The sequence below is a fragment of the Sylvia atricapilla genome, chromosome 11, assembly GCF_009819655.1.
Source record: "Sylvia atricapilla isolate bSylAtr1 chromosome 11, bSylAtr1.pri, whole genome shotgun sequence".
In the NCBI taxonomy this organism is placed as follows: Eukaryota; Metazoa; Chordata; class Aves; order Passeriformes; family Sylviidae; genus Sylvia; species Sylvia atricapilla.
Genome location: NC_089150.1, coordinates 16,510,904 through 16,535,050, shown reverse-complemented (window position 1 = coordinate 16,535,050; position 24,147 = coordinate 16,510,904). Strand labels below are relative to the sequence as shown.

General features: G+C 45.6%; 1 protein-coding gene across 1 annotated transcript in view; it reads left to right on the top strand.

Annotated features, from left to right (window-relative positions):
* The first annotated feature begins 660 nt into the window (after window positions 1-660).
* The window catches only part of CACNA2D2 (calcium voltage-gated channel auxiliary subunit alpha2delta 2), a 210,839-nt gene continuing 187,352 nt past the window's right edge, over window positions 661-24,147 (top strand). Inside the window, exons 1-2 of the mRNA XM_066326873.1 lie at window positions 661-963; window positions 22,713-22,794. Of these exons, the coding sequence (XP_066182970.1) occupies window positions 839-963; window positions 22,713-22,794 (207 nt within the window). The 5' untranslated portion in view covers window positions 661-838. The remainder of the gene's footprint in view (window positions 964-22,712; window positions 22,795-24,147) is intronic.

Below are 24,147 nucleotides of genomic sequence, written 5' to 3'. Positions count from 1 at the left end.
CTTGGGTTTGAGTTTAGGGAAGACGAAATTGTGCTGCAGCTATCCAGAAGACGTTTCAAAATCCAGGCCTTCAAAAGTCTGGCTCAGAAACCCTGCCAATTTGGGGGCTGCCGTTAATAATTCTGTTATTTCGAATGTGTAGTCTGCCCTTCTGTCACGCTCAGGAACTCTCCCCAAAAATAGTGCGCTAAAAAAAAGAAAAAAAATCATAGCTGCTATTATTATTATATTAAACATAACTGGAGATTCCCATACGCTGCCGTGCCTCCGGGAGGTGGCCCCGAAGAGGAACGCGGTAGCCGGGCAGGAATGGCAGTGACAGACGCTCGCGGAGGATGGGAAGGAGCCGCGGGGTCCCTCGCTGCTCGGGGCGGGGGGGACCCGCCGGCGGGGCAGTGGCCGGGGCGGGGGCAAACGGGGCGGGGATGGGTGCACGGAGGCCGGGCGGGCGGCGGGACGGCGCGGCCGGGGCGCCCCAGCCCGGTGCGGAGCCGGGGGCGGCGGGACCGGCGGGGGGGCGCGGAGCCGGGCGCATGCGCTGCGGCGGCGGGGCGGCGGGGGCCGGGGCGGCGCGGGGGGCCGGAGGGAGGGAGGGAGCGGGCGGGGAGGAGGCTGGACCGGGCCGGGCCGCCTATTTGAGGGAAAGTAGCGCTCGGCGGGCGCTCAGTGCCGGCCGCCGCGGAGAGGCACCGGGCGAGCGGCCGCCGGTCGGTGCCCGCAGCCGGCGCGACGCTGCCCCCCTGCCGAGGACTGCCGCGCTCGTCGCACGAGTGGCGGCGGGGGGAGCCGCCCCGCGGGGCCGCCTCTGCCCCTTCCCCGCCGCGCCGTTAATGGAAACATGGCGATGGCGGCTCCGACCGGCAGCGCGGCGCCCGTCGCCCCGGCCCTCTGCGGCCACCTGGCCCTGCTGCTGCTCCTCGCCGCCCCTGCCGCCCACGGCTACAGCTTCCCCCAGCAGCACACGTAAGTGCCGCCGCCCCGGCCGGTGCCCCCCGCCCCGCGGCTCGGCCCGGCGCGGTGGCGCATCGCGGGGCCGCCCCGGGGCCTGCGGGGGAGCGGCGGCGGCGGGGCCGCGGCGGGCGCTGCCGGTGCCGGCGGCCGGCGCCGCGCTGGATGCGGGCGGGCGCGGGGGTCTCCGCCCGCTCCCCGCCGGAGCGGCGGGGCGAGGAACGGACCCAAAGTTGCTGGAAAGCACAAACTTCCCCGGCGGGTGCCGGTCCGCAGGGCGGCTGTCGGAGCCTTAATGTGGCGAGAGGGGGGAAAGACCAAAACCGACTTATTTTCCAACCCCCCATTCTCGTTTCAAGCACACAATATGGTACCCACAACCGGCCGTGCCCACCGGAGTTTGAGCATAAACTAATAATAGCTGGATAGTTCCACAGGCTATCCGGGCTAGCGGGTCATCCTCTTCCCTCCCTCTTTGGCGACTAAAATTGACCGTAATCTACTGAAAGAGAATCGGAAAGCAGCTCGTTTGGGTGAGGGGGTGGGGGACTGGATAGTCGTTGCAGGAAGGATATAAATAGATTTTTCGAAGAAGAAGAAATTGCTTTAGAAGTTAATGTTGGGGAATATTTGTTAACAGGGTTGGCTCTCTTGCCTACCGTGGTAACACTTAAACCTGTCCCTCCCCACACATCCTCGGGAAACCTTGCTAAGATGTATTTTAAAAGGCTGTCATCTCCGTTACGAATTGCTGAGGTTTGTTGACACAAAACTGAAAAAAATCCAGACGATTCAATGTAAAGGCTGACACCGTGTCCTTACAGTCTGCATTTCTGAAGGTGGGGGAAAGATTTCAATGACATAGAGTTAATAATAGCAGTGTTGCCCTTAACTTCGTGCTGCCCCAGTGGATGTGCACTGCTTTATGTCACAGTTGTCTTGTCATTTGTGATTTGCTTAAGAATAGAAATACATTTCTCATATATATATATATGTCATAGGAGGTATTTCTGAAAGCCTTTAGATTAGTGTCTTTGATCTCAAAGTACATTTTTGCAAGCATGTAGTCAGGCCTTCTGAAAAGGAGGCTTATCGGCAGAAGAAACAATGTTGTTTACTTGGGAGAGCTGTAGTCCTGTTACTGTGTTAATATCTGCCTTCACCAAAAGCATGGTTGTTTATTCCCAAATCCTTCCCATTCAGACAGATTCCTTCTAGATTCTTTTGGGACATGTATTCATATTTTCAAATATCTTTGACCTTTGGGAGCCGGTGGGTTCCCTTATCTTGCTGTCATGTAAATACAGAAATTCTTCGGAATAAGATCCTGAGAAATGTCTACCTACAGGGGCAGGAGAGGAAAGGGAACGTGCCAGTCCTCGTCCAAGTACCACAGCCTTACGGCCTGATCCAGCCTTGCCTCTCTCACGAGCGATCTCTGCTTCCGTGAGAATGCCTAAAGAAGCAAAGGGGATTCTGTACGTGATAAAGCACAGCTAAAGTTTGTGGGATGTTTTTGATATTTCAGCAGCTTTTCACGGATTGCAAGTTGTTGCATTCTCTTACTAAGTTCAGAGCACAGTATCGATTTATAGAATAAATTTCTTTTTGGTACCAGTTTGTGAGTCAAAGCTGCGTTTTCTTTCTAGCTGCAGAAAGTTTTATAAGAAGCTTCCTCTACTGAGAGACATAAAAAGGGCTTATAAGTTGTAAATAATGTGCTTGCATTCCCTCACCCTATTATATATGTTATTCTAATAAACCATGCCAGCTTTTTACCAAAGCAGTTTGATTCCAATTAATTTCGAGGGGTTTGCTAGCATGGATTTTGTTAGCTCTGTGCTCTCTTATCTGAGGTTTTATCGGAGTGGGCCTGATGCTGCACTGAGTGAGGCAAGATAAGCAAAAAGTGAAGCTACTGGCTTATGGAAAGATCCATAGTTTCTTGCAAATACAGAGGAATGGTCCCGAAAAGGCCACTAACTCTGTGTGTGTGCCTCTGGTGGCAATCGATGCCGTCTGGCTGCATCTGGAGAAGAGACACAGAAGGGACACAAGACCTCAACCTGACCTTATACCTTCCTTGTTTGGTTCCCCTCATGACCTGTTCTGTGAACCCAGAGACGAGAGGAGTCACGGATGGCTATTTGATGATGATGCTCAATTGCTGGGCAGTAGGTTAATGCCGTATGTAACCTGTAGGCTGAAATGCCTGGTGAGCTCTGCCCTCGGGCTGCTGTGATTGTTTGTTTCTTAGGAAGGAAGTACTTATTGGGAGTAAAGAGTGCAATAGTAAACTGGCACCTAGGTTGGGACAATCCCCTGTAATTGACTGTTCCCCCCCGAGTAGTTACCTGTTCCCAGCCTTGTTTTTAAAGCGGCTGGATATAAATTTTGGGGGGAGATTTACCGGGAAGTGAGTTGAGCTGATGATATGTGCTGCTGAATTCTTCCCATTACCAGCTAATTTTCTCCTACTTTGGACAATGCACCCTTGTGAATGATTCAGAACATTGATTAGAAACACGTTTGTCTTTAGAGCTTTTCCCTGTAAATCACTGAAGTCGTCTTTTACTACAGGACTCTCAAAAACGAGGCTGCTTTTTTTAAGCAGCCCCAGAACTGTTTCATTCTGGCAAGCAGCAGACCGAACTATTAGGATATTTTGCCTAAGGGGGGGAAGGAAGAAAATAAAGAACGTTTTTGGTTTTTATTTTTGTTTACAATTGTATTAATTATTGTCAGTGTGTTGATTGTTGGTTCTTGTCCCTGATAAATCGCTGGTGTTCTACATTATCTCTCCCCTCTCGGGTAGCATGGTTTTAATCATCTTATGCTGAGCTAAGGAAAGCTCGGCTCAGCCAGTTGTCCAAAGGGGAATTTCTCATTGAGATTTAGAAAGCAAAATCCCAGATTGGAACAAACCCATTGGGGCGGGCGTGTTAGGTGATGGCCACTGACGGACAAGGCTCCTTTTAGGAATCATCACGTACAAGAATGTGCATCTGTGTGGGCAACGGGATTAATGGCTGTGGAAAGGAAGGCTGTTGGTTGCAGTTAATTTTTCTTTTAAATAGTACAAGAGGGATTCCTGTGGCGGCATGGTAAAAACCTCTGCTTGAATTTCTGAGCGGTTTGGTATGAGATAATTGAAAGCCTGGTCAGTCAGGTGTGTCCTGTACTTGGATCGCCATTCCCTCACGTTACTGAAGATCGTGAGTGCTAGGAAATGTGGTTGCCAGTACTGCCACTGGGGAGCAGAACAAAGCCCCTCCTCACTTTCCAGCAAGGATTTTTGTCACTTGGACTTGAAAGAAAATTGCCATCTGCTAGAGAGTGGCGAGTCATTTGCTTCTTGTGAGGAAGCAGGTGTGTGCCGAATTGCTGCGTGTCTCCTTGGTCTCGTTGTTGCTCTGCAGGGCATCTCTGACCAGGCAGCAGAGGAGAAAGGGATGTCTGCAGGGGAAAGTGCCGCTGTGGGGTCCTGGGTCCAGTCCTGCTTTTCCAACAGGTTTAGCACTTGTCAGATGTAGGCAGTTGTTTGGGCAGCAAGCTGGAGATGTTACCCTTGTTCCTGTCAGACAGTGAGATGTAAAGATTTCTACTCAGAGCAGTAAGGCTTAATATCTTCTCATCACCACTGGAAGGTGGGCCTGAGGCTGCCTCTTCCAAATTAGTTGCTTCTTTGTAGCAGATTTTGGTTTGTACTTGTCATTTCATCCCAAATGAGGTTAATGATGCTGGTAGTGATAGCACATCTGGGCTAGCAGGGCTTGAAATAAGTAATTCTATTAGGACTAGATGCTTTAGGGTTTGCAGAATGCCGTGCAGAAGAAACTCCTTCCCTTGTTCTACTGACCACCTGCTGTTTGGTCAGAAAATCTCTTCCAATTATGGTTTTGATGCTTGGCATTGGAATTCGTCTGGAAAGGAGCAGAGAAGCTGGGAGATGGCCCTGCTTGTCTTCTGCTATGGTCCACCAAGCAGAGAGACAGCTCCCTGGGAGGGCAATCTACCACCATGAGTGACTGAAGATAATGCCCCGCCGTACCTGTGAGGGCTGAGCATCCTCTGTGACAATTTGTAGTCAGTGGAGGCACAAATACCCAGTGTCCCTGCAACAGCCCTGTGCAGCCTGTGCTGGGTGGCAGAAACCACTCTGAGGTATGCACAGACTCCCTTAACTTTCCAGAGGTAAAAGAACAGCCTCACAAAGAGGAACAGATGTTTTTTCGAAACCATTTGCAATATTTCTTGCTTTTTAGAAACAATTTTCTCCATTCCTGTTACCATACCTGTGTGCTTCCTGCTCAGTTCTCACATAGGGAAAGAGCAGAGCATTGCTGCTTTCTTGCCTGTGACACCTCAACACTGTAAACTGCCTGCAATCATCCCCTTCAAGACTGTGGTTTCAGGAGTTTGAATTTTTCAGCTGTATACATTGAGAAATTGTTAATTGAAATTCTCTTGAGAAAGCGTGTGGGTTCCCACTGAAATCGATGAGGCTTCTGCACGTAGACCTGAGGGTAGAAATGGGCTCCTGCTTGGTGTTTGACAGGAGGAGATCAGCAGCTTTGTTGTAAAGAAGCTTTGTGTGTGTGCAACGGCCTCTGAAAAGCTGAAGGTGGTTCCGGAGGGTGTGAATGGAAACCTGAACGTTTACCCTTGAACGAGCTTCCTGGTGTTTGTCTCCAAAAGCCGTCAGAAGGGCTCTCGAGGACTTGTGTGCTGGGGCATCTGCACGCTGCAACATGGAACACGTGCACATGCTGTACGAGTCAAACAATGCTTTTTGCAGCCAATGAAATACTCAAGTGAGATTAAATAAAAGCAAAAGTCATTACCAAGCAACATACTTGAGTGAAATATTCAGTAAGAAAAGACAGTATCTGAACGCTTCAATATTTACTTTTCTAGGAGCCTCTTGAAGGCAAACTGTGTTTCGTTAGCAAAATTATTTTTCCTCTCTGGGGTGTTGGTAGTAGTTTGTTGTTTTAGAGCAGTTCCTGTAATCTAGCCTCCATTCACGAGTTTAATTATTGCTGGGTTGCATGGGGAATGGGGTTGTACAAATTGTTACTGGAGAGCCAGTTTCTGTCAACAAGGTTCGACGTGGTTTTCTTTAGGTTGAATTATTTGATCTTTCGCAGAATGCATCCAGATTTTCTTCATTACCTTGACAGTTTTCCTTCAACCCTTCCCATTCTGTCTCAGCCATTCTCTTTTGGTCATAAATACAATGAGAAATTAAAGGTGTTTATGCAGACCAAAGGATTCATTCTTCCTCTGTAAAGCAAAGTGTTTGTCGCATTGACTGATGCGTGAGTGATGGGGATATTTAACCAGATGAGCTTGTGACGGGTGAAAGGGCTGCAGGGCGAGAGACACGAGGATCTGAACGCAGTCAGGCCAGAAGAGGGGCGCACGGTCTGTGGTTTCTGTATCAATTCATTAACTCCTCGTAAGGTCGTTATCCTTGCTGGTGATGAGGCTGCAGTGCCACCTCCTCGGAAGCTGCTTCTCGGTCTGGTGGGGGGCGGTGCAGGAGCTGTTGTAAAGCACAGCTTCTCCCAAGGCTATGTGAGACTGCCTTTCTGGAGAACCAGGATCAATTCTCCCGCACGTCTAGTTGGGAATGAGAGCTCCAGAGGAGATAATTGCTGACAGCAATCAGATTGGGTGCTAAATGCCATATAAACCATCTAGGTCAATAATAATGGTAAAGCCTTGGGCACAGTTGTCAAAACAGCAGTTGAGTTTGCCTATCTCTTTGTGCAGCGACGCCACTGATTGTGCGTAGAGTTAAACGCAATAAATACAGGATGCAACATGATTTTTAGCTCTGGTGTATGTCAAAATCCCTGAAGTTCTTGCAATGAAAAGGAGTTCTATAATAAGAATGTCTCTTGCCTCCCTCGACCTTGATCCTTCTTTCATTGTCCTTGAAGAGCAGGGATGGGGCTGCGCTTTCTACGGACTAGGCTGGAGCTGTGTCAGCACCAGTGCGTTTCTGCTATGAGTTCCCTGAAGCCCTGGGTAGACTTTGGGTATCCTTGGCATCTGCTGGTGTGAAAACTGTTCTACCCTTTCCCACAGTGACACTTGGGGAATTCCTGAATCAATATGGGTTGTGCCGACAGTGAGTATCACTGTGATGGAAAACCCGGAGTGATGCATTACAAAAGGCACGTTCATTTACCTGACAAAGGTTGTCTATCCTGAATTATTTATGAGGTTTCACAGCACACTAGTAAATTTTGTAAAAGCAATGGAGTCTTGGTAATGTGAGCCTCTTCACTGCAGATTCCATGGTGGAGTTGTTCTGAAGAGGTACAGGAGGTGGGGGATGGAGGAGGAGGAGGAAGAAATAGGCAGCAAGTGGAGGGATAGAGAGAGACTGCTGTTTTTATGTGCAAATGATGAGGTGTGCAGAGCAATGAAGTGCGAATTAGTTAGATCATGCTGTGCATTGGAGCAAAAATCCGTGTAGTGTTAGAAAGCAGCCTGTGCTTCAGGGAAGGATGGGGGGTGGAAAGGATGGAGAGTACAAACACAAGGACAGAGCTGGGTGAAAATCTCATGACCAAAATAGTGGCTGCTTCCCGTCTGTGGAAATGCTGTTTGCAGCAGTAGTTTGGTCAAATACATACTCGTTTTGGTGAGGTTTTCTTATCCGAGCTCCAGTAAAAGAAGGCTCAAGCCAGAGCTGGTCAGGCTTTTCTGTGTGGCATTCAGCAGCTGAGAGGCTTGGAAGTGTGCAGAGCACGTGGGTGTTGACCAGAGAGGTTTGCTTAGGATAACCTGGAACGTGTGTGTCCACAGGACCATTAACTCAGTGTTGTCTAATACGGAGAGCGAGGGCAGTAAGAGTCGGAGTCCCCCTGGCAGCAGTACGTGGGCTATCTTCAATCCCTGCCGCAACACCATTTCAGTGCTCGAAGTTAGTGCTGCAGCACACTTCACCGTGTGGCTGCCACTGTGCACCTGATTTGTTGGCAAATAGAGCCTGCCCCGTACCTTTGGGCTTCCGAGCCTCCTGGCCTTGCAAGCACAGAGTTAACCCTCAAACGGTCGAATTGGCGGAAAGAATTGGGAAAGCATTGTATCCATCTCCACTCAAGTGAAAAATGAGGGATATGATTCTCCTTATAAATACCAGTGCCTCTCAAATCATAACAGAACTGGGTCCTGAAACTTTAGTCACAAGCTGCCAGTTTGCTGTCAGGCTCTGTTTCTTCTCCACTGGGCACTTAATATTCTGCAGTCCAGAAGAATCCCATATCTAAAGTCTGAGTACACATTCATTCTCTGAACTGGAAAGCAAAACTAGAGGCATATATCTAAATAATTTTCAGAGCTAACCTTGTGTAAGCTACTTACCCTTCAGAAATATATAAAGCTCTCAGTGATGTAATTTGTTGAACCAGAGATATTCTTGTATTTGAATTCTCACATCTATTAATTTTCATATAATATCTCTCTATTGTGGCTAATAAATACTTTCTGTACGGTATGAAACAGGGAGGGTCATGAATGCAGTGTTTTGTTTGCATTTCTAACGTATAGCGGGTTTTACAGGCAGATTTTTTGGCAGCTGTAACATGAACACCAAAATAGAGACAGACTTAAGCCAAGCAAAGCACCTAATGTTCAGCTTTATCAGGTGTTGCATATTGAGTCAGATTCTGGGCTGTGAGTGGTTGAATGTCTTTTTATTGCCTCATAACGAACTCAGTAGACCCAGAAGGAGCCAAAGTGCCATTTCCTCATGTCTGAGGTAGTCTTGTAAATTAGAGGTCCCTGCTAAGTGTTCACTGTAGTGTCACATTCTTGGGATCAGTGTGTGTGGGAATTACTGGGTGGGCTCACGTGCTTCAGCACCTCTGCAAGAGAGGGATGCCCCCTGCCCGGGTAAAAGGCAACTTTCTGCATCAGTGTGTCATGCACACTAGGGGAAGAAAAGAGTGGAAGAAAAAGCATTTAATTATTCAAGGCCTGCAAACTGAAAAGGGTTTCAGGACAGTGAGCTAGGCATGCGTCAAAGCTCCATGGGCACTCCTCTGCTTTCCCCTCCTCCCCTGCCTGCTCTGGGAAGGATGGTAGATTACATGAGTACGAAAAATAATCAGTATTTTTGTCTTCATGCAGCTCTTATTTTTCATTTATTCTGTTTTTATTGGCTGGAAAGTCTTAATAATTGTTGATCAATGACCAAACAGATGACATTATTTTGCATCCTACAGAATAACAGCACTTCCAAGAGCACAGACCAAAAGGGACCCTCTCTGTGCATACGGGATGCTCTTGTGCCCTCCCCCTCCCCTTGGCTGCGTGCTGTGGGATTTTTGATTGAGCCATTCCTGATGTTAGACTTGTTACAATGCAGAAAAAATTACTGTTGTCAAGTCGTGTGTGCTGTACTCTGCTATGTAGGTTTAAAAGCTAAATTGTCAAGAAAAATTTCAAGATGATGAGGACAAATTCATCCCTGATGTAATGATGCTTGTGGGATTATGCCCGGGATAATTTTCAGGCCTTTGTCTTTTTAACTTTTAAATATGATGGTGCTTGTGGTTGCTTCTGGTGGGATTTTTATGGTGAGATGGAGAAGAGAAATGCAGCTAACACATCTACTGTCCGCTGATGCTTTGGTCTCAGTTTCTAAGTAACCCCATTTAGCACCTGCCCGCCTGTTTGACCCAGCAGCAAAAATGTTATGTTGGCATTTCTGACATCAATACCGCCTTTTCACCCATCATCTTAAGGCTAAACTGAACCCTTCTGTGTCACTTGCTCCTGTGTGTTTATTTGTTCTGATCTAGTCTTTACTGTAGAGAAAAATCCAATCAGCTCAGTCTCACCTCAGCTGTCTGCTAGGTGCTTGGGGCTCTTTTTCATGTGAAGTGGCTCCTTCCACAGGTGAATTTACACCCTCACTTTCCCCCTGCTTCACGTGAGGACAGAGCAGCTGGATATGAAAGGGCTCTGACAGCCACATTTTGGCATGAGGTCTCACTTCAGCACTGTCACTGCTGAGCTTGCTCTTACCTTTTCCCCTCCTGCAGCCTGGTCATGCCAGCCCTCACTGGGGCTGTTTCCTTGAGCAGGCAGTGTTACCAAGCCAGAGGTGAGGATGCATCCCCAGGCTGGTGCTCTGCATGGAGCACTGCCTGTGGCAACACTGCTGTGTGGGAATCTTCTTTTTCTGCCCTTCTCCTCTTGACGCCACTCCAAGTGAATCCTTGTGCTGAAAGCACTGCTAGTTTGTTCAGTTTATGAATGAGATTATGTGTGCTGAAAGCAGCCTTGCCTTTTTTATTTCATAAGAGCCTCTTAATAAATGTCACTTATTTGGGGACTCAGGCAGCTGATTGCATGGCCAGTTACCTTTCCATTTGGGAGTGGCTGCTCCAATCTGTTCTGAACTCCCAGTCCTGTTCTCTGGAGTCACAGCTGGCTGGTGGAAAAGCAGGTTGCCAGGGGAAAAAATACAGTGTTTTTATTGTAGCCAGCATAATACTTAACTTTCATTCTTAGTTAAATCCACCTATTGCTGTGTTTGTACCATCCCTATTGTTCTCAGATCTCACTAGATAACATGAGGGCTCTTGTACATGAAGTTGGTTTCAGAGAACACCAAGCAGCTGCAGAAAGGAAAGGTGTAGTAAATGTACCTGTCCTTCTTACAGAGAAATATCCGAATGATTGCAGTGTGGTGAAATGGGACCTGCTTGTGCTGCAGGTGAGATGCTCCAGCTGCTTGACCTGAGGCCTGTGTTGGGGCCACAAGTGATGTGTGGACCTGCAGTTTCTCTATGTAACAATCTATGTTACATGAAGGATTCATGTGCAGGCGTGGTGCTTCAGGGTGGAATTGGTGGCCAGAGCCCTGTTTCATCCCGCAGCTGCCAATCTGCAGTGCTGAACTGCAGTTTGTTGAACTGCTCTGAAGTTTGTGAGGTTCATTGCACAAAAGTCAAGATCCCATGACCAAAGCAAGGACTATTCCAAGTATATTGTATTTCTTGTGTCTAATTTTTCACATGAAACTAACCTTGCTTCCTCATTTGGCTTGATTACAGTATTTATTACAATGACATTCCTCTTTCTCATTTTCTTTCTACTGCTCTGATATTGAGGTTTAATATTTATCTTCTAATAGTTTCTGAGTAGCAGGGTGCTTGCATTACTGGCAGTGATGTATAGTTAATCCTGAGCACAGATAGCTGTGAGAGGTCCAGACGGACTTCAGCCCTCAGTGGCATGCTCATGAGTGAGGAAATTAGCCTGGAAATTGCTGTTTGTTAAAATTGCTTCTGTGTTAATCTTGCTGTGATACCACAGCTTCTGGCAGTATGTGGGTTAGCATGATGCTTGTGGCTGAGAATGAGGGCAGCTTCTCACTTTAAAGGAGTCTCAGCAAAGACCTTGTCTTACACCTTTGCTCTGAGGAGATTTACACTGAGGAATGTGGCCCATTTTTCAACTGCCAGGCCTGTCTTTCAGGTGTTTTCTTATCCCCAGTTGACCTTCTGGCCTACTTTCTGACGCTGTGTGTTAAAAGGTGACCAACCTGTCATTCTTGGTGGGCATCAGGAGCAGAGCTGTGTGCCTCAGGCTTGTTCCCTGGGGAGACAGGTAATTCTTTTATTATGCCCTTGGGACTGCCCTCCCCTCCCACCCCCTCTCACTGCACTGTGAACATCTTGTCCTGCTCTCCATCTTCCACTCCTTGTTGGGGCTTTGTAAAAGCACTTGCATTCCCCTATTGCTCCTTTTGCTGCTGAAAATAAGGCTTCAGAGACTCTAGTAAGTCAGTGGTGGAACAGGAAATGCAACCACACCACAGAATTCCTCCTCTTCTGTTCCTTTAAATGAATCCATGCTCTTAGTTGTGGGATAATTGTTTGTTCTACTATGTACTAACAAGACATCAGATTCAGATGCAAGAACAGAAAACAGAGGCAAGAAGATTTGGACTCCAGGGAAAGTGTCTGTCCCTTTCTTTGGTGTTGGGAGGATGGGAACTGTCCTTGTGGATGAAAAGCTTCTCTGAAGGACACTGATCTCTGGCAAATGCCTGAACATCAAAGCTTGGGCAGTGCTGTTCTCTATGCAGTCAGAGGGCAAGAGGCCTTGCTGCTGAGTGCTCAGCACTGGACTTCTCCAAATTACATAGGTGCCTTCTGCTGCAAAAGCCCTATGTTGGCTCTTTGTGCCATGTAATTTATGGTTAGGCACCTTTCCCAATAAATGCTTTCTTTAAAATTGTATTTTTGTGCTGATGAGGCACACATTTAGAATGGGATCTTGTGCTTATTGCCTCCTTGTGAGAAGTGCTCACCAGTGGGACCAGTTACTGGGCAAGCTGTAGGGTGGTAGCTCCTGATTATCCCTTGGACATTTAACCCCTTGGAGAGTACCTGAGATATCATCTGAACATTTCCTGCTCTCTATATGTGTCTTGGAGAGAAATTCTGGAGGCCATTAAACTGGGTAATTTACATGCTTCTTGAGCCTGTGCCTAGGGAAATATATTTCACAGGTAATTTCAAATCTCTTGGCGTGTGGAAGAAGTCATTATTCTGAACAGAAAGGGGCTGGTGATGTCACGGGGCCCATTGAGAGGACCACATTAGAGACTGGGATTTTTCTCTCTTACAGGAAAATGTCCAACACATTCTATTCATGGGGTGTTGGGATGTCAGGAGATTTTGAGTTTAATGTTGATGCTCATGTAGAAAAGCAGAAAAGAGAATTATTGTGTAATGCTCAATTCCAGTTATATGTGAGCATATTGTGTGTAAGGGCTGGGAGCAAACCTGCTCTGGGGTACCCATAGGTGTGTGAGTCTCCTGCTTTGGTGTTCCAGTGCTGTCTTCCAAGACATCAAAGTTAGCATCAGGAGATTGAGATGCAGTTTTGACTGTGCTCCCAAAAGTCTGTCTGGATTTGAGACTGCTGCTTCACCTCTGTAGCTCCATTCTCACCTCTTGAAAAAGATGGAAAATAATTTTATTTGACATATTAGGAGGATTTGACACTTTACTGTTGATCTTCCTTTCATAGGGTCCTCCAGGACAGGAGGTGAATTCTTTTCAGTGTGAAAAGCTGGTTATGGCTGGAGATGGGGAAACAGCCTGTTAGATCAGCATCCCTTCCGTGTAGAGTAAATCCTGTAGCACCTGTGTGGTTCAGGCACCTCCATTTGTACAGATATTTATCCTTTTTGGAGGAACAGACTTGTATGGCTTTTCAGAGTGATATGTAGATGATTTTTCCCAGTCTTTATCCCAGTTGGACAGGGAGAAAAAGAGAGGAGGTGGCCTGTGAAAGCTGGCAGCTTCATCCCTGTTGCTGTTAGGCTCTGGGTGATGCAGCAGTACTGGGACAAAACTGAACTGGGCTTCATGCTTCCATTCTGTCTGCTTCAGAGCTTGTCTGGATGCCACCTTACAGCAGGAAAGGTCTTACAAACAGCTTTTAGATGTGTATCACAGAGTAGTGAGGTAATGGCATAAAATGCAGTAAACTGCTATTTATTTTTTTTAATGCTCTCCACCCCCACCCCTTTTTTTCTTTTATTGCTGAAAGGGACCAATACAATGAAGAGCTTCTGCAAATGAAGGCAACTACATTTGAAATAACAGGGTTCTGGGTGTTTGGCTGGTGAGAGATGCAATAAATGAGCATCGCTAAGTGCTTTATAATAACAATGATTACAATGCTCTCTTAGGAGCCAGGAACTCTCAGGTAGGGGGATGGTGTGGAGAGGGCTTGTTTAAGGTGGGGGGTTTAACTAGATAGACATCGAGTGACAGTGATGCCCAGAAACCCCTGCAGAATGTTACGTATGGTGCTGTGAGAGGCTACTTCAGAAACCCCAGGAGACTTGGACTGATATGGTTTGAGGCTGAAGCAATGACAATGGATGTCCCTAAATAGCTTCTTGTAGCAGGAGGTCTTTGTGGCAGAGTTTAATGGCATCTTTCCTCGGTAAGGAGGGAAGCTGTTGACAGAAATTCAGCAGAGTTCTGACTAGCTAGTAGTCTCCACCAAACTCCTGGCTTGTCTTAAGTGATCAGATCTACCATTTGTGCTGAGTTTGTTTCTGAACAGCTGAAATCTGCCATGGCCAGGGTGGATGTTGAAAGCAGTCCTCTGGTGCCAAGTGGGTGCTAAGAGTTGACATTGTGCTGTTTGCAGTTTGGCCACCTTTGTTTTGCTGCAACTCTCCATAGTAGCTTGACTCTTCTGGGCAGTAGGAGCATCACAGGGTGGAGAGTCTTGAGTGAAAGAGAGCACACTGGGAAGTTCTTTCATGCCAGGGGCTCCAGTCAATCCTTCATTTCCTCTTTTCCTGCTGCAGCATTACATCTCCCTCACCCTTTGAGCAGCATGCTTAGGAAATGAGAGATGACTACAATGTATGTATTCAAAACTCAGTTCCAGCCATCAAGATGTGGCACTTTTTTATCATGCTTTGCCCCATATCTTGACCAGACTCTACAAAAATGACCCAAACAAGAGGAACTGTTTGCTTTGTCTAGTATCACAGTATTTGAGTAGCCAGGAGGTCGTGGTTGTGAACTATCCTGAAGTCCTAAAAAAGCCTGCATCAGCTTGGATGGTCCCTACTGTTGTTCAGCAGTGATGGAGGAGCACACAGAAAATCACAGCATGTAATCATGAAGTTGTTTGCATATGCTTTAGTGGATAGTGTTCTGGTGGCATAATACAGAAGCACTACCTGGACTGTCATCTTCCAGCCATCCAGCCTGATGTACACAAATGGCAGCTTCACTGTTTCTACAGGCTGTGTAAAAAGCTCTCATCTCCAACCCCAAGTGCAGGTCCTGTAAGTTGTGGCTGTTTTGTCTTCAGGGGTGGTTCAGCCTTCCATCTGGTGATGAGGATTTACTGGAATGAACAAGAAGATGCAACAAGCGATCTTATTTCTGTCAGGTTCCCAAGAGAGTCATGAATTATACACAGAATAAACAAATAACCTGATATGTCTGTCATTATATCATAAAGGACTTTAATAATTCATGCAGCTTGCAAAATCCTTACTAAGACCTACCCTCTGTAACCTTATCTTTGCCGTGGGGGATGGAATCTCTTCAGCCTCCACTCAGATTGCATCTGTAGAACAGGAGTCAGACAGGAGGGAGGTTTTATCATAAAACTTCATCCGTATAATGGGTTGCAAAGTGACATGCAGGAGTTATCAGCCATTGGGGTCTCAAGGGGTGCTGAAAATGACAAGTGGCTGCATTGGGTGAAATTTATGCGGGTAGTGTGCTCCATAAAACTGACACCTATTCACTTATTTATTAATTCATTGTGTTTCAAGTCTAGATTTGTGACAGGCTTTGAGATAAGGAGCCCAGTTCTAATCCTGTGCGACGAGAGTGTGAAGATGGTGCAAAGAAGCCATGGGCTTCTCTTGCTCCTGATGTGCATCAGCAAGTGTGCCATGGAAACAGAGTTCCCAGATGTAAACTGAGAGCAGAGTTTGCAAAAAAGGTGGGACACTGAGGCATTCTGTTAGCCTGGGCTCTGGAAAAAACAGTTAATTGTTTTGGGTAGGATACTGCTGGTATCACCAGTGTTGCTCCATTGCTTTGGGCTTATTTTGTTTGTTATGGTCTTGGAGCTAGGCACTGGGTTCAAGGCTGGAATGGCCTTTTGGCAAAGAGCTATCCTCTGCCCTATGGTCTCCAAAAATACTTGCTGTGCTTGCTTTGCCATTTGTTCTTTTCATTGCTTTATCAGTGAGAGGTTGTGCATGTGTTTGGTCAGAAGAAATCAGTGCCTGTGTGGGGCCTTTCATGGCACTGCCAGGCAAATGTGCCTGTGACTTCTTCCTTTGTCTGTGGGCAAATCATCCACCAACAGACTGAGATTTTCCTCAAATCTACTCCTAGGGTTTAAATTATTCACTGCATTATCCTTTGGCCTCCAGCTCCTTTGCATATCAAATACTCCAAATCAGCTTTTCAAAAAGTTTGAAATTCAAGATATTTCGACTGGACACGCAGCTCTCAAAGAATAGTTACTGTGGCTCTTTGTCATACTGGGAGGGTATTTCAAGTGGGGTTCTGCAGGGATCTGCCCTGGACCTGCTTTTATTCAATAGTTTCATTAATAACTTAAGCAATGGAATGGGAAATATGCTTATAAAATTTGCACGTGACACTGAGCTAGGAGGGGTTGGATGTACTTTGAAAGACATTACCAGAATTCAAAATTATCTAGAAAAATTGAACGGCGAGCTGGATGTCAGCAAAATGAAATTCAATGAAAACAAATGCAAAGTACTGCAATTATGAGGGAGAAATGAAATGTATAAATACAGAATAAAGAACATCCTTCTGGGTAGCAGCGTGGCACAAAAGATCTCGAGAGTTATTGTGGATCACTTTGAGTCAACAAAGTGCTGTCATAGCAGAAGGGCACATTTATTCTGCAGTATTCAGTAGGTCCTTGGACGAGACTGGGGAGGTGATGTCTTCTTTCTCATACAGCACTGGGTTTGGCTTCTGTTGGAGTACCTGACCTCACTTTTTGGCATGAGCCTTTGGAAATACAGGCAAACTGTAGAGAATCCAGAGAAAGGCAACAAAAAGAATGAAATATTTGGAAATCAGTGCAAAATAGAGAAAGCTGTGAAAAGCTGATTTTGCCTTTTTATTTATTTTACTACTCAAAAGGATGGAACAGAATAATGATCTTCCAGTTCTTAGGAGCTTGTTGTAAGGTTTTTTCAGTGTCAGGTGTAGGTGGGATATGTGGAAAGGGAATTGAGATTTAGGGTGAATAAGAAGGGATCTTTTTTACCATCTGCTGAAAAATTGAACTGGGGAGAGGTACTGTGGGGATCTTGGGTTCACCTTCAGCAGAGAATATAAAGAACAGACTAGACAACACTTTATGCAGAGGGTTCAGGTATTTAGATGTCTTAGTACTAGCAATGGTGGAGGAGGAGTTCCTGAAGCCCCTGCCATTCTGCGTATCCATGACTGACTGAACAGCTACTGCCTGTTCTGTTCTCAAGTGGAGTTAGACCTTGAATGGGTAATGCTGGTTTTTGATAGAGAAATCATATTTAAGGAACAATTTTCCTATTGTCCTAAATGTCACCGGTGGCAAGTTGATGGTTACTGTTGGTTTTCTCACAGCTACCTAAAGAAATATTTGTGCTCGAGAGCTGTTAATGAAACAACATTTTTTGGTGTAATTTTCCCCTCAGACTTATTTTCTCCTCACCCAGCTTTATCTATCCTGCAGGCTGAGAAAACACCACAGTTGCCCTTTTTATTATATTTAATATTTGTTGGGGTGTCAAACTAGGATCAAGATGGATCTGGTAGGGAGTTTGGTACTTGGAGGTTTTTTAGGTGCAGTTTTTGCAAGAGATACCCTGCTCCAAAAAAATTTAAAGATAAGCAGAAGATAGGACACAGAAACAGACCCAGAAAGTTAGTGTTTGAATTGAGAAGAGCAGAATAATGTCATGAAAGAGCTGAGTGTAGACAGACTCTTTCCTGTCTCTTAAAAGATTTTCCTTAGGATATCGTTCTAATGTTCATTTGTCCTGTCCTTCCCCCTTATAATAATGTCAAAGATGCTTTCTTATTACAGGAAAGACCAGATGGTAGAGGTGAATAATGTCTTGATAAATATTAAGAAAAGACTAGTCCAGCAGGCATTTTTTCCCACCCTTCCTTTATATAAACACCTGGGCATATACTTTAAATTAAAACACAATCATAAAATGACAATGTGGGAGGCTTGATAATGTCTGGAAGCACGGTCAGTAAGTTATTTGGAAGGAAACAGGTGTTCTCTCTAAGTTGTGTCTTCAGGGGAAAATAAAAAGGCAACTTGTTTTTCCTTGATGGGTAAATATTGGCTCATGTGGGGTTTTTACAGCCTAGGTATGTAAGAAAGCCCAGAGGGAGCATATCCTGCACACACACACGTGCACATGTGCACTGACACATGCTATTATAGTTAAAGGATTAAGCATCTTGAAGGAATAAGCCAATTATAAAAAGTTCCTGCACAGCAAAAATTAGACAACACAGTAATTAATAACCTTATTAAATAGCAATATTTGGGCACTGAACCAAAGCGTATGAATCAGGGTGAAGCATTCTTGGCTGAACACACTGCGTGAAGTGTAGACACTTGTTCAGAACACACTCTGTGCAGAACCCAGTAAGCTTTGGGGCTTAAGTATATCTCCTCTTGTGCTTTTATGTTTCTGTGACTCTCTCTTAATTTTGGGGCCCGGACGGCAGTGAAAGAAAAGGACCAAATCTCCTGTTTTATTTTTTTTTGTAACATCCTCTTCTGTTCACGGCCAAACAACCACTCTCCTAAGGCTTCATTTAAGGAAAAAATGTCCTCAAGCAGAAAACTAATTTTCTTTCCTCTTCTCTTTTCCCAGTGCTTTTGTGAGAGGTGCCTTGCAGCGAGGCTTATATTCATTAGTGGTTTGTGTAACTGCCTTGCCCGCCCCCAGGCTAGCCACGAGGAGGTGTCACTGCAGCCCCTGAGGGGCCTGTCCCATGTACCCAGAGCCACCAAGGAACAGAGTGACCTTGGGCTGAGCTGCTGTGGCATGTCCCTGGTGCTGTCACAGGCTGGCAGTGCATGATGGCTTCTCTGTGAGTGTCTCCAGTTTCTCTACAGAAGACAGGACTCAGGCAGCCATCTGATGTGTGCACAAGTGTGGGAGGATGTGGGCCAAGCACAGCCTGTCTTTCAAGGCAATTATAATTTTGTTCTGAAGCTACACAGCTGGAGCAGTAGTGTAGCCTCAGACACCAGCATGGATGTGCACGGAAGTCTCTGCAACTGCTTGGGTGACCTGAAGCATGGAAGATGCCCTAATCCTAAAAATGGGTTGCTGTGACCAGTGGCAAGGCACAGGTGCCCAGTGAGCAGGAGTGGGACACTTGGGTTGCTTTGCTTCTTGGCCCCAGCTGCAGTAGCAGTGATTTGCCTCTTGATGTTCTGCTTGACACAGTAAATAGTTTTGAATATCTGCTTCTTTTTTAAAGCCTATTTCATATAATCTTTAAGAAAAATCAAATATGCAAATTATGTAATCAATTAACATTTCTGTAGTTTTCTTTGGAGAGGCAGTGATAAATGGTGGTGTGTTTTCAAAAATCAGTTACCTCCCTTGCGTGTTGCATTGGAGGTTGTAATATATACAGGTGAAGAAAACAACCGTTTTTTCAATACTAAAGATTTTTTTATGGATATCCTGAATGTGTACATGACAGTTGTAGAGTTGTTGGGTTGGGAGAGTCCTGTGGAGACTCCTCAGCAAGTGGAGAGCCAGCTGAGACAAGTGAGATGTGCCGGGCATGTCACTGCTGGGGGCAATGGAGCTGCCAGGCTCCTTCCATGCAGTTCCTGCAGGCACAGAGATATTAAGTGCCATCACAAATTCTTGAGCTCCAAGGTTTTCTCCTGGCCCATGTTTTCTCATTCCAGCAGACACCAAAGTGGTGCTTGGTTTTAGGAGGGGACTGTGCACATGGCTCGTAAAGGAGCCTGGTGCCTTTCTGTGAGCACCACCACAGCCATGCCAGTGGCTTCCCAGCCAGTGCATCAGCTGTGTTCTTTATGCTTTATTTGTAAATGATGTTTCACAAGAGCAGCAGGGCACTCCTGGCAGCATGTTTGGAGGAGTTATCGCTCCTCAAGCCCTGTAATGCACCTGAGGCGTGCAGTAATGGCCCAGGAATGTAATGACTGTCGTGTCTTATTGCTTACAGCTTCCATAGAAGACTTGCTGCACACAGAAATCTCCATGTTCATCATGGGCCAGCAGTTTCCTTACCCTCGGCAGCCTTGCTACAGTCATCTTACGTAAAATTTTAAGTGCATTAGTTAAATGACTTTTTGGGTTTTTTTAAAAGGTATCTTTCAACACAGTATATGGCAACTGAGATAAAACCCCGAAATTTTGGGATGTGGCCCATTCTGCAGATTTCTGTCTTGGACATTACCAGGGTAGAGGGACATAGTAATGGGTCAGACAAGACTTCTACCAGTGCTTTGGTGTGGGTGAGGGATGTGCTGGGTATAAAAAAGAATTTTTACTACCACTGGCAAAAGCTCTTGGGTAGCCATACTACACCAAAAAAAGAGAAGCGGCTTCTGCTATTACTTTTTTTTAATCTAGAACCTGATGTCAGCTATGCCAAATTGTTATCCTTTTTATTTGATAATGTAATACATGTATTTATTTGTTTTTAATATTGATGTCACGAGGCTTAGCTGGACTCTTTGAGAAACTATCTGTAAGACTGAGAGTCAGGTATCATAAGACTGCACAATTAAAGGAAATTGCAGCATTTTTCATGAATGAAAAACCCAGTGACTTTTCTCTAAAATAGTAGTACTTCTTGGGGTAGAGGCAGGGGGTGGAATAAGTTAAAAAAACTTTTTTTAAATGAATCTGCTGACTAAATTTAAATTAATTGTAAATCCCAGCTCAACTGAGCACTCAGTGTCTCTTTTGCATATGCCAACAGAGTAATATTGATGCCTCTGTCTTCCTCTCTAACTAATCCTTTCTGAAGGCTTGGCCATACGTGACATTTAAGCGGATATGAGCAGTTGTTAATGTTGATAGATACAGCTCAAGATGGGAGGTAATTTTCCCTTGCTGTGGTGGTGTAAGTGTTCCTGGTGAGAGCTGACACAGGCAGGTGTCACTGAAATCGAGGATCTTGTACAGAGCTGGAAGTTAAGGAAAAGTGTCAGCTCCATAAGTGCTCAGTGGGGTTTCTCACACCTGTGGCTGACTATGAGCATATAATTGATTTTTTTCAGTTCACTGGACAAACTGGAGGAGGGGAAAAATAAATTCAGTTTTGGTTTTTCACGGCTTTTTTTAAAATGAATGCCTTGTAAAAATAGATATATTTTGGTGAAAATGCTTCAGAAGATTTGTGGGTAACTTCCGTACTCGGGTAACCTGAATATATCTTTGATAAGATGTTTGACTGGAAAAGGAAAAGAAACAAAAACCTTCAAACCCAACCCCCCTCGGCTCTCTTTGTGACCTGGTCCCTTCACACTGACAGCCTCACCGAAGGCTTTGCTCTCCCTCCTCTGTCAGAATAGGGGGCTTGCTGGTATCTTCATTCATTTCCTAGATTTCCCCTTCCCAACCACACTTCCAGGGGACAGGAAGCAGCATTGCTTCTGCAGAAAGATGGGAAATAGTGAAAGTTACATTGGAAAACTGAGAAGGGTCGACGTGCACAATTAAATCTTCATCCACAGCCTTGTATGTTACTAACTGGCATGAATTTTGTCTGAGTAATACACGTCTGTCTGTCAGCCCTTCCCTCTGTGCTGCTGGTCCCTCACCTTTCAAAAGTGATGTTTCAGATCTATTCTGCCCCTCAGCTCAGGGCATCTTTTTGCTTCGTTAATTCTGCCCAGCTTTTGGGCTGTGCTGTGCAATTTAGAGTCCTCCAGTGCTCAGCTGAAAAATAGTTGGGTTTCTTTGCTCCTTGATCTCTGGGAGAGCCCCTCCATGGTTTGGGGGTTGACAGGGTAGGGACTGTGTGGGGGATGCCTGGAGAAGAATTTGCATGAAGAATGAAATAATTTGATAAACCTAATGAAAGTGCAACCTCCTCGAGCTGGTTTGCTCTCTCCCACCAGCACTTTCCCCTGCTGCTGGCCTTACCTTCTACTCCTTCAGCTCCTTCCCTCCTTTCTGTGGCATACATTGAGAGAGAAATGTTGCTGTGAAAAAAGCACTGAAGGCAGTGCCAAGTGGTGCAGAGGCAATCGAGTGTTGCTTTTCCAGGTCAGACAGGAGATTTGACATTTGCCTGGGCAGCAGCTGAAGCCAGGAAATCTCATTAAAAGAAGGAGAATTATCAAGTTCTGTGGATTTAGCAGAGGGTTTATTTGTTGTTGTTTTGAATTCGGTGTTATTGCTGTAAGCAGAAATCTGTGTGGCTGAGTGTGTACGGAAGGGTGCTGTGCCTGTTGGAAGGCCTGGCAGTCAGCTCCCTCTGTCCAGGGCTCAGGATGAAGGACGTGCCAGGGCAGCTCCCAGCCCTTCCTGCTGCCTGGGGAGGCAGCTCTGCCCTCAGAGAGCCTGGCACAGTCCATGCCTGGCACAGGTTGGGCTTTGCTCAAGGTGCAGAGCAGCTGAGCCCTTGGGCACTCGCTGCTCTGTGCTTGGCCTCTGCCTGTGCCCAGATCTCTCCTGTGGTGCTGCAGTGATAATCCACTGCTGCAGTAGGACAAGACACCTTTGGCCCTGTCGTGGCTTGGTGTTTGCTGTCTGCCACAGAGCCCTGCTGAAGCAATAAAGCTGTTTTCTGTACTCCACAGCACTTCGACCTTGTTAATCACTCTGGGCTTAAATAATTATCTACTGCAGATGTTTATATAAGGAGAAAATAAAGCCTCAAGCCTCGTTGGTTTTTTTGTGCTTCTTTCTCCCCTCTTCTCTCTGTGGTACCTTGTGCATAAATTTTGAAGTCTTGAAGTTTATAACCTGTCCCAGCTGTAATTCTCAAAGTGGTGTGTTCCTGGTGCTCTGCCCTGCACTCAGTGCTGCAGAGAGAGAGCAGTGAACTTAGCTGAGGCACCGATTTCCTCCCTCTCCCTTCAGTCCCTTGCTTACCTACTCAGTGTCAAGGCTCTGACTCTTTCTCTCTCTTTCTCTCCCTTTCTCCTTCTCTCTTTCTCTCCATCTCTTGCAGTATGCAGTACTGGGCCAGGAGGCTGGAACAGGAGATTGATGGAGTGATGAGGATATTTGGTGGAGTCCAGCAGCTCAGAAAGGTAAGCTGTCCTTCTTTTACCTGTGCTGCCTTTCCTGTGGCAATAAATGTTGTCATCTGCAGAAATCACTTGTGTGAACACTTGTACTTAGTTGCCCTCTCAGCTCACTCCATGTACAGGGTCATGGCTCGCTATACTTCTGGTTCCTGGGCAGTCAGATGCATTTATCAAATGTGTGGGAGTGAGTGTGGTTTCTATCTGTCTGTCCCTGGGCCTGCATGTCACTGCTATCTGAGCATGTATCTCTGGGGTTTTTCCTATATGACACACTAAAAAATTAAATTCAACTAACCCTTCCTCCAGAGACTGAAGGTAGTTTAATTTGTGATTTAAATTTAAACTTGTGTTGACAAAGCAGGAAATGTTGAAAGGATAATTTTGCTAGCCATTGGAAGCGCCTTGTTTTTAAATACACATTGCAGGTAAAACTGTAATTGTTGTTTGGGTACTGTTTCCAAGTGCCAGAAAACAAAATTCAGTTTCTGATGCTGGCATCTGCCTCCTGCTCCCTGAATTAGCACCAGGATGTGGAGGCTGCAGAAGCCAGACCTACTCTTCTGGCAGCAGTGCTCTGGGTTGGCTTAGGGCAGTTACAGAATAGCTTCATTGGGGTTTACTAGGTTTGGGATCAAACAGCCTTTGAGCAACCTCCCCTGTTTCCCCTTGCCCACACTCTTGTGCTGATTTGAAATTGAGCAATTTGGAATAATGGTTATGGTGTTAATCTAAAGAAAATAGGCTTCTCTGGAGTGATAAATATGTTACCCCAGAAAAAAAAAAAGCATGGGTGTATTTGTGTTTTCTGGTGACAGTAACATGTTCTTCTCAGATGCCAATACTTTATGGGACTCCTACTGTCTGTCTTGCACTAGTAGCTGTATTGGCTTAAACAGAACTGCTGATATTTTATACTGTTGGTTTTAATCCATTGTCTAAACACAGAGCTCACACTATTTTCTTTTAAACACATTTTGAAATGAGTTTACCTGAAGGCTTGCAAAACTCTTCATGGTTCTTCCATTCATTTGTGTTCATATTTGAACTCTAGAATGGCGTATCTGGGCTTTGTGTGCATTCATTTCAACTGAACTTCAACTGGATTGATATAAACTTCATGTGCAGCATGAAAAGCATATACACCCACTTGTGTTTCAACAGATATTTCTGAATGTAGCCATGCATTTGTGTAATGCAGTTTTGCACGTTGGCAGGGTCATAGAGCTGGGGATATTTTCCAGGCACTAGAACGGTGCAGCAGCATTCTCTTCAGCAGAGCATAGTCATAAAAAACAAAAGGATTGCTACTACATTTTTTTGTCCATGTATTCTCTTACAATTTATTCTTATTAGCTT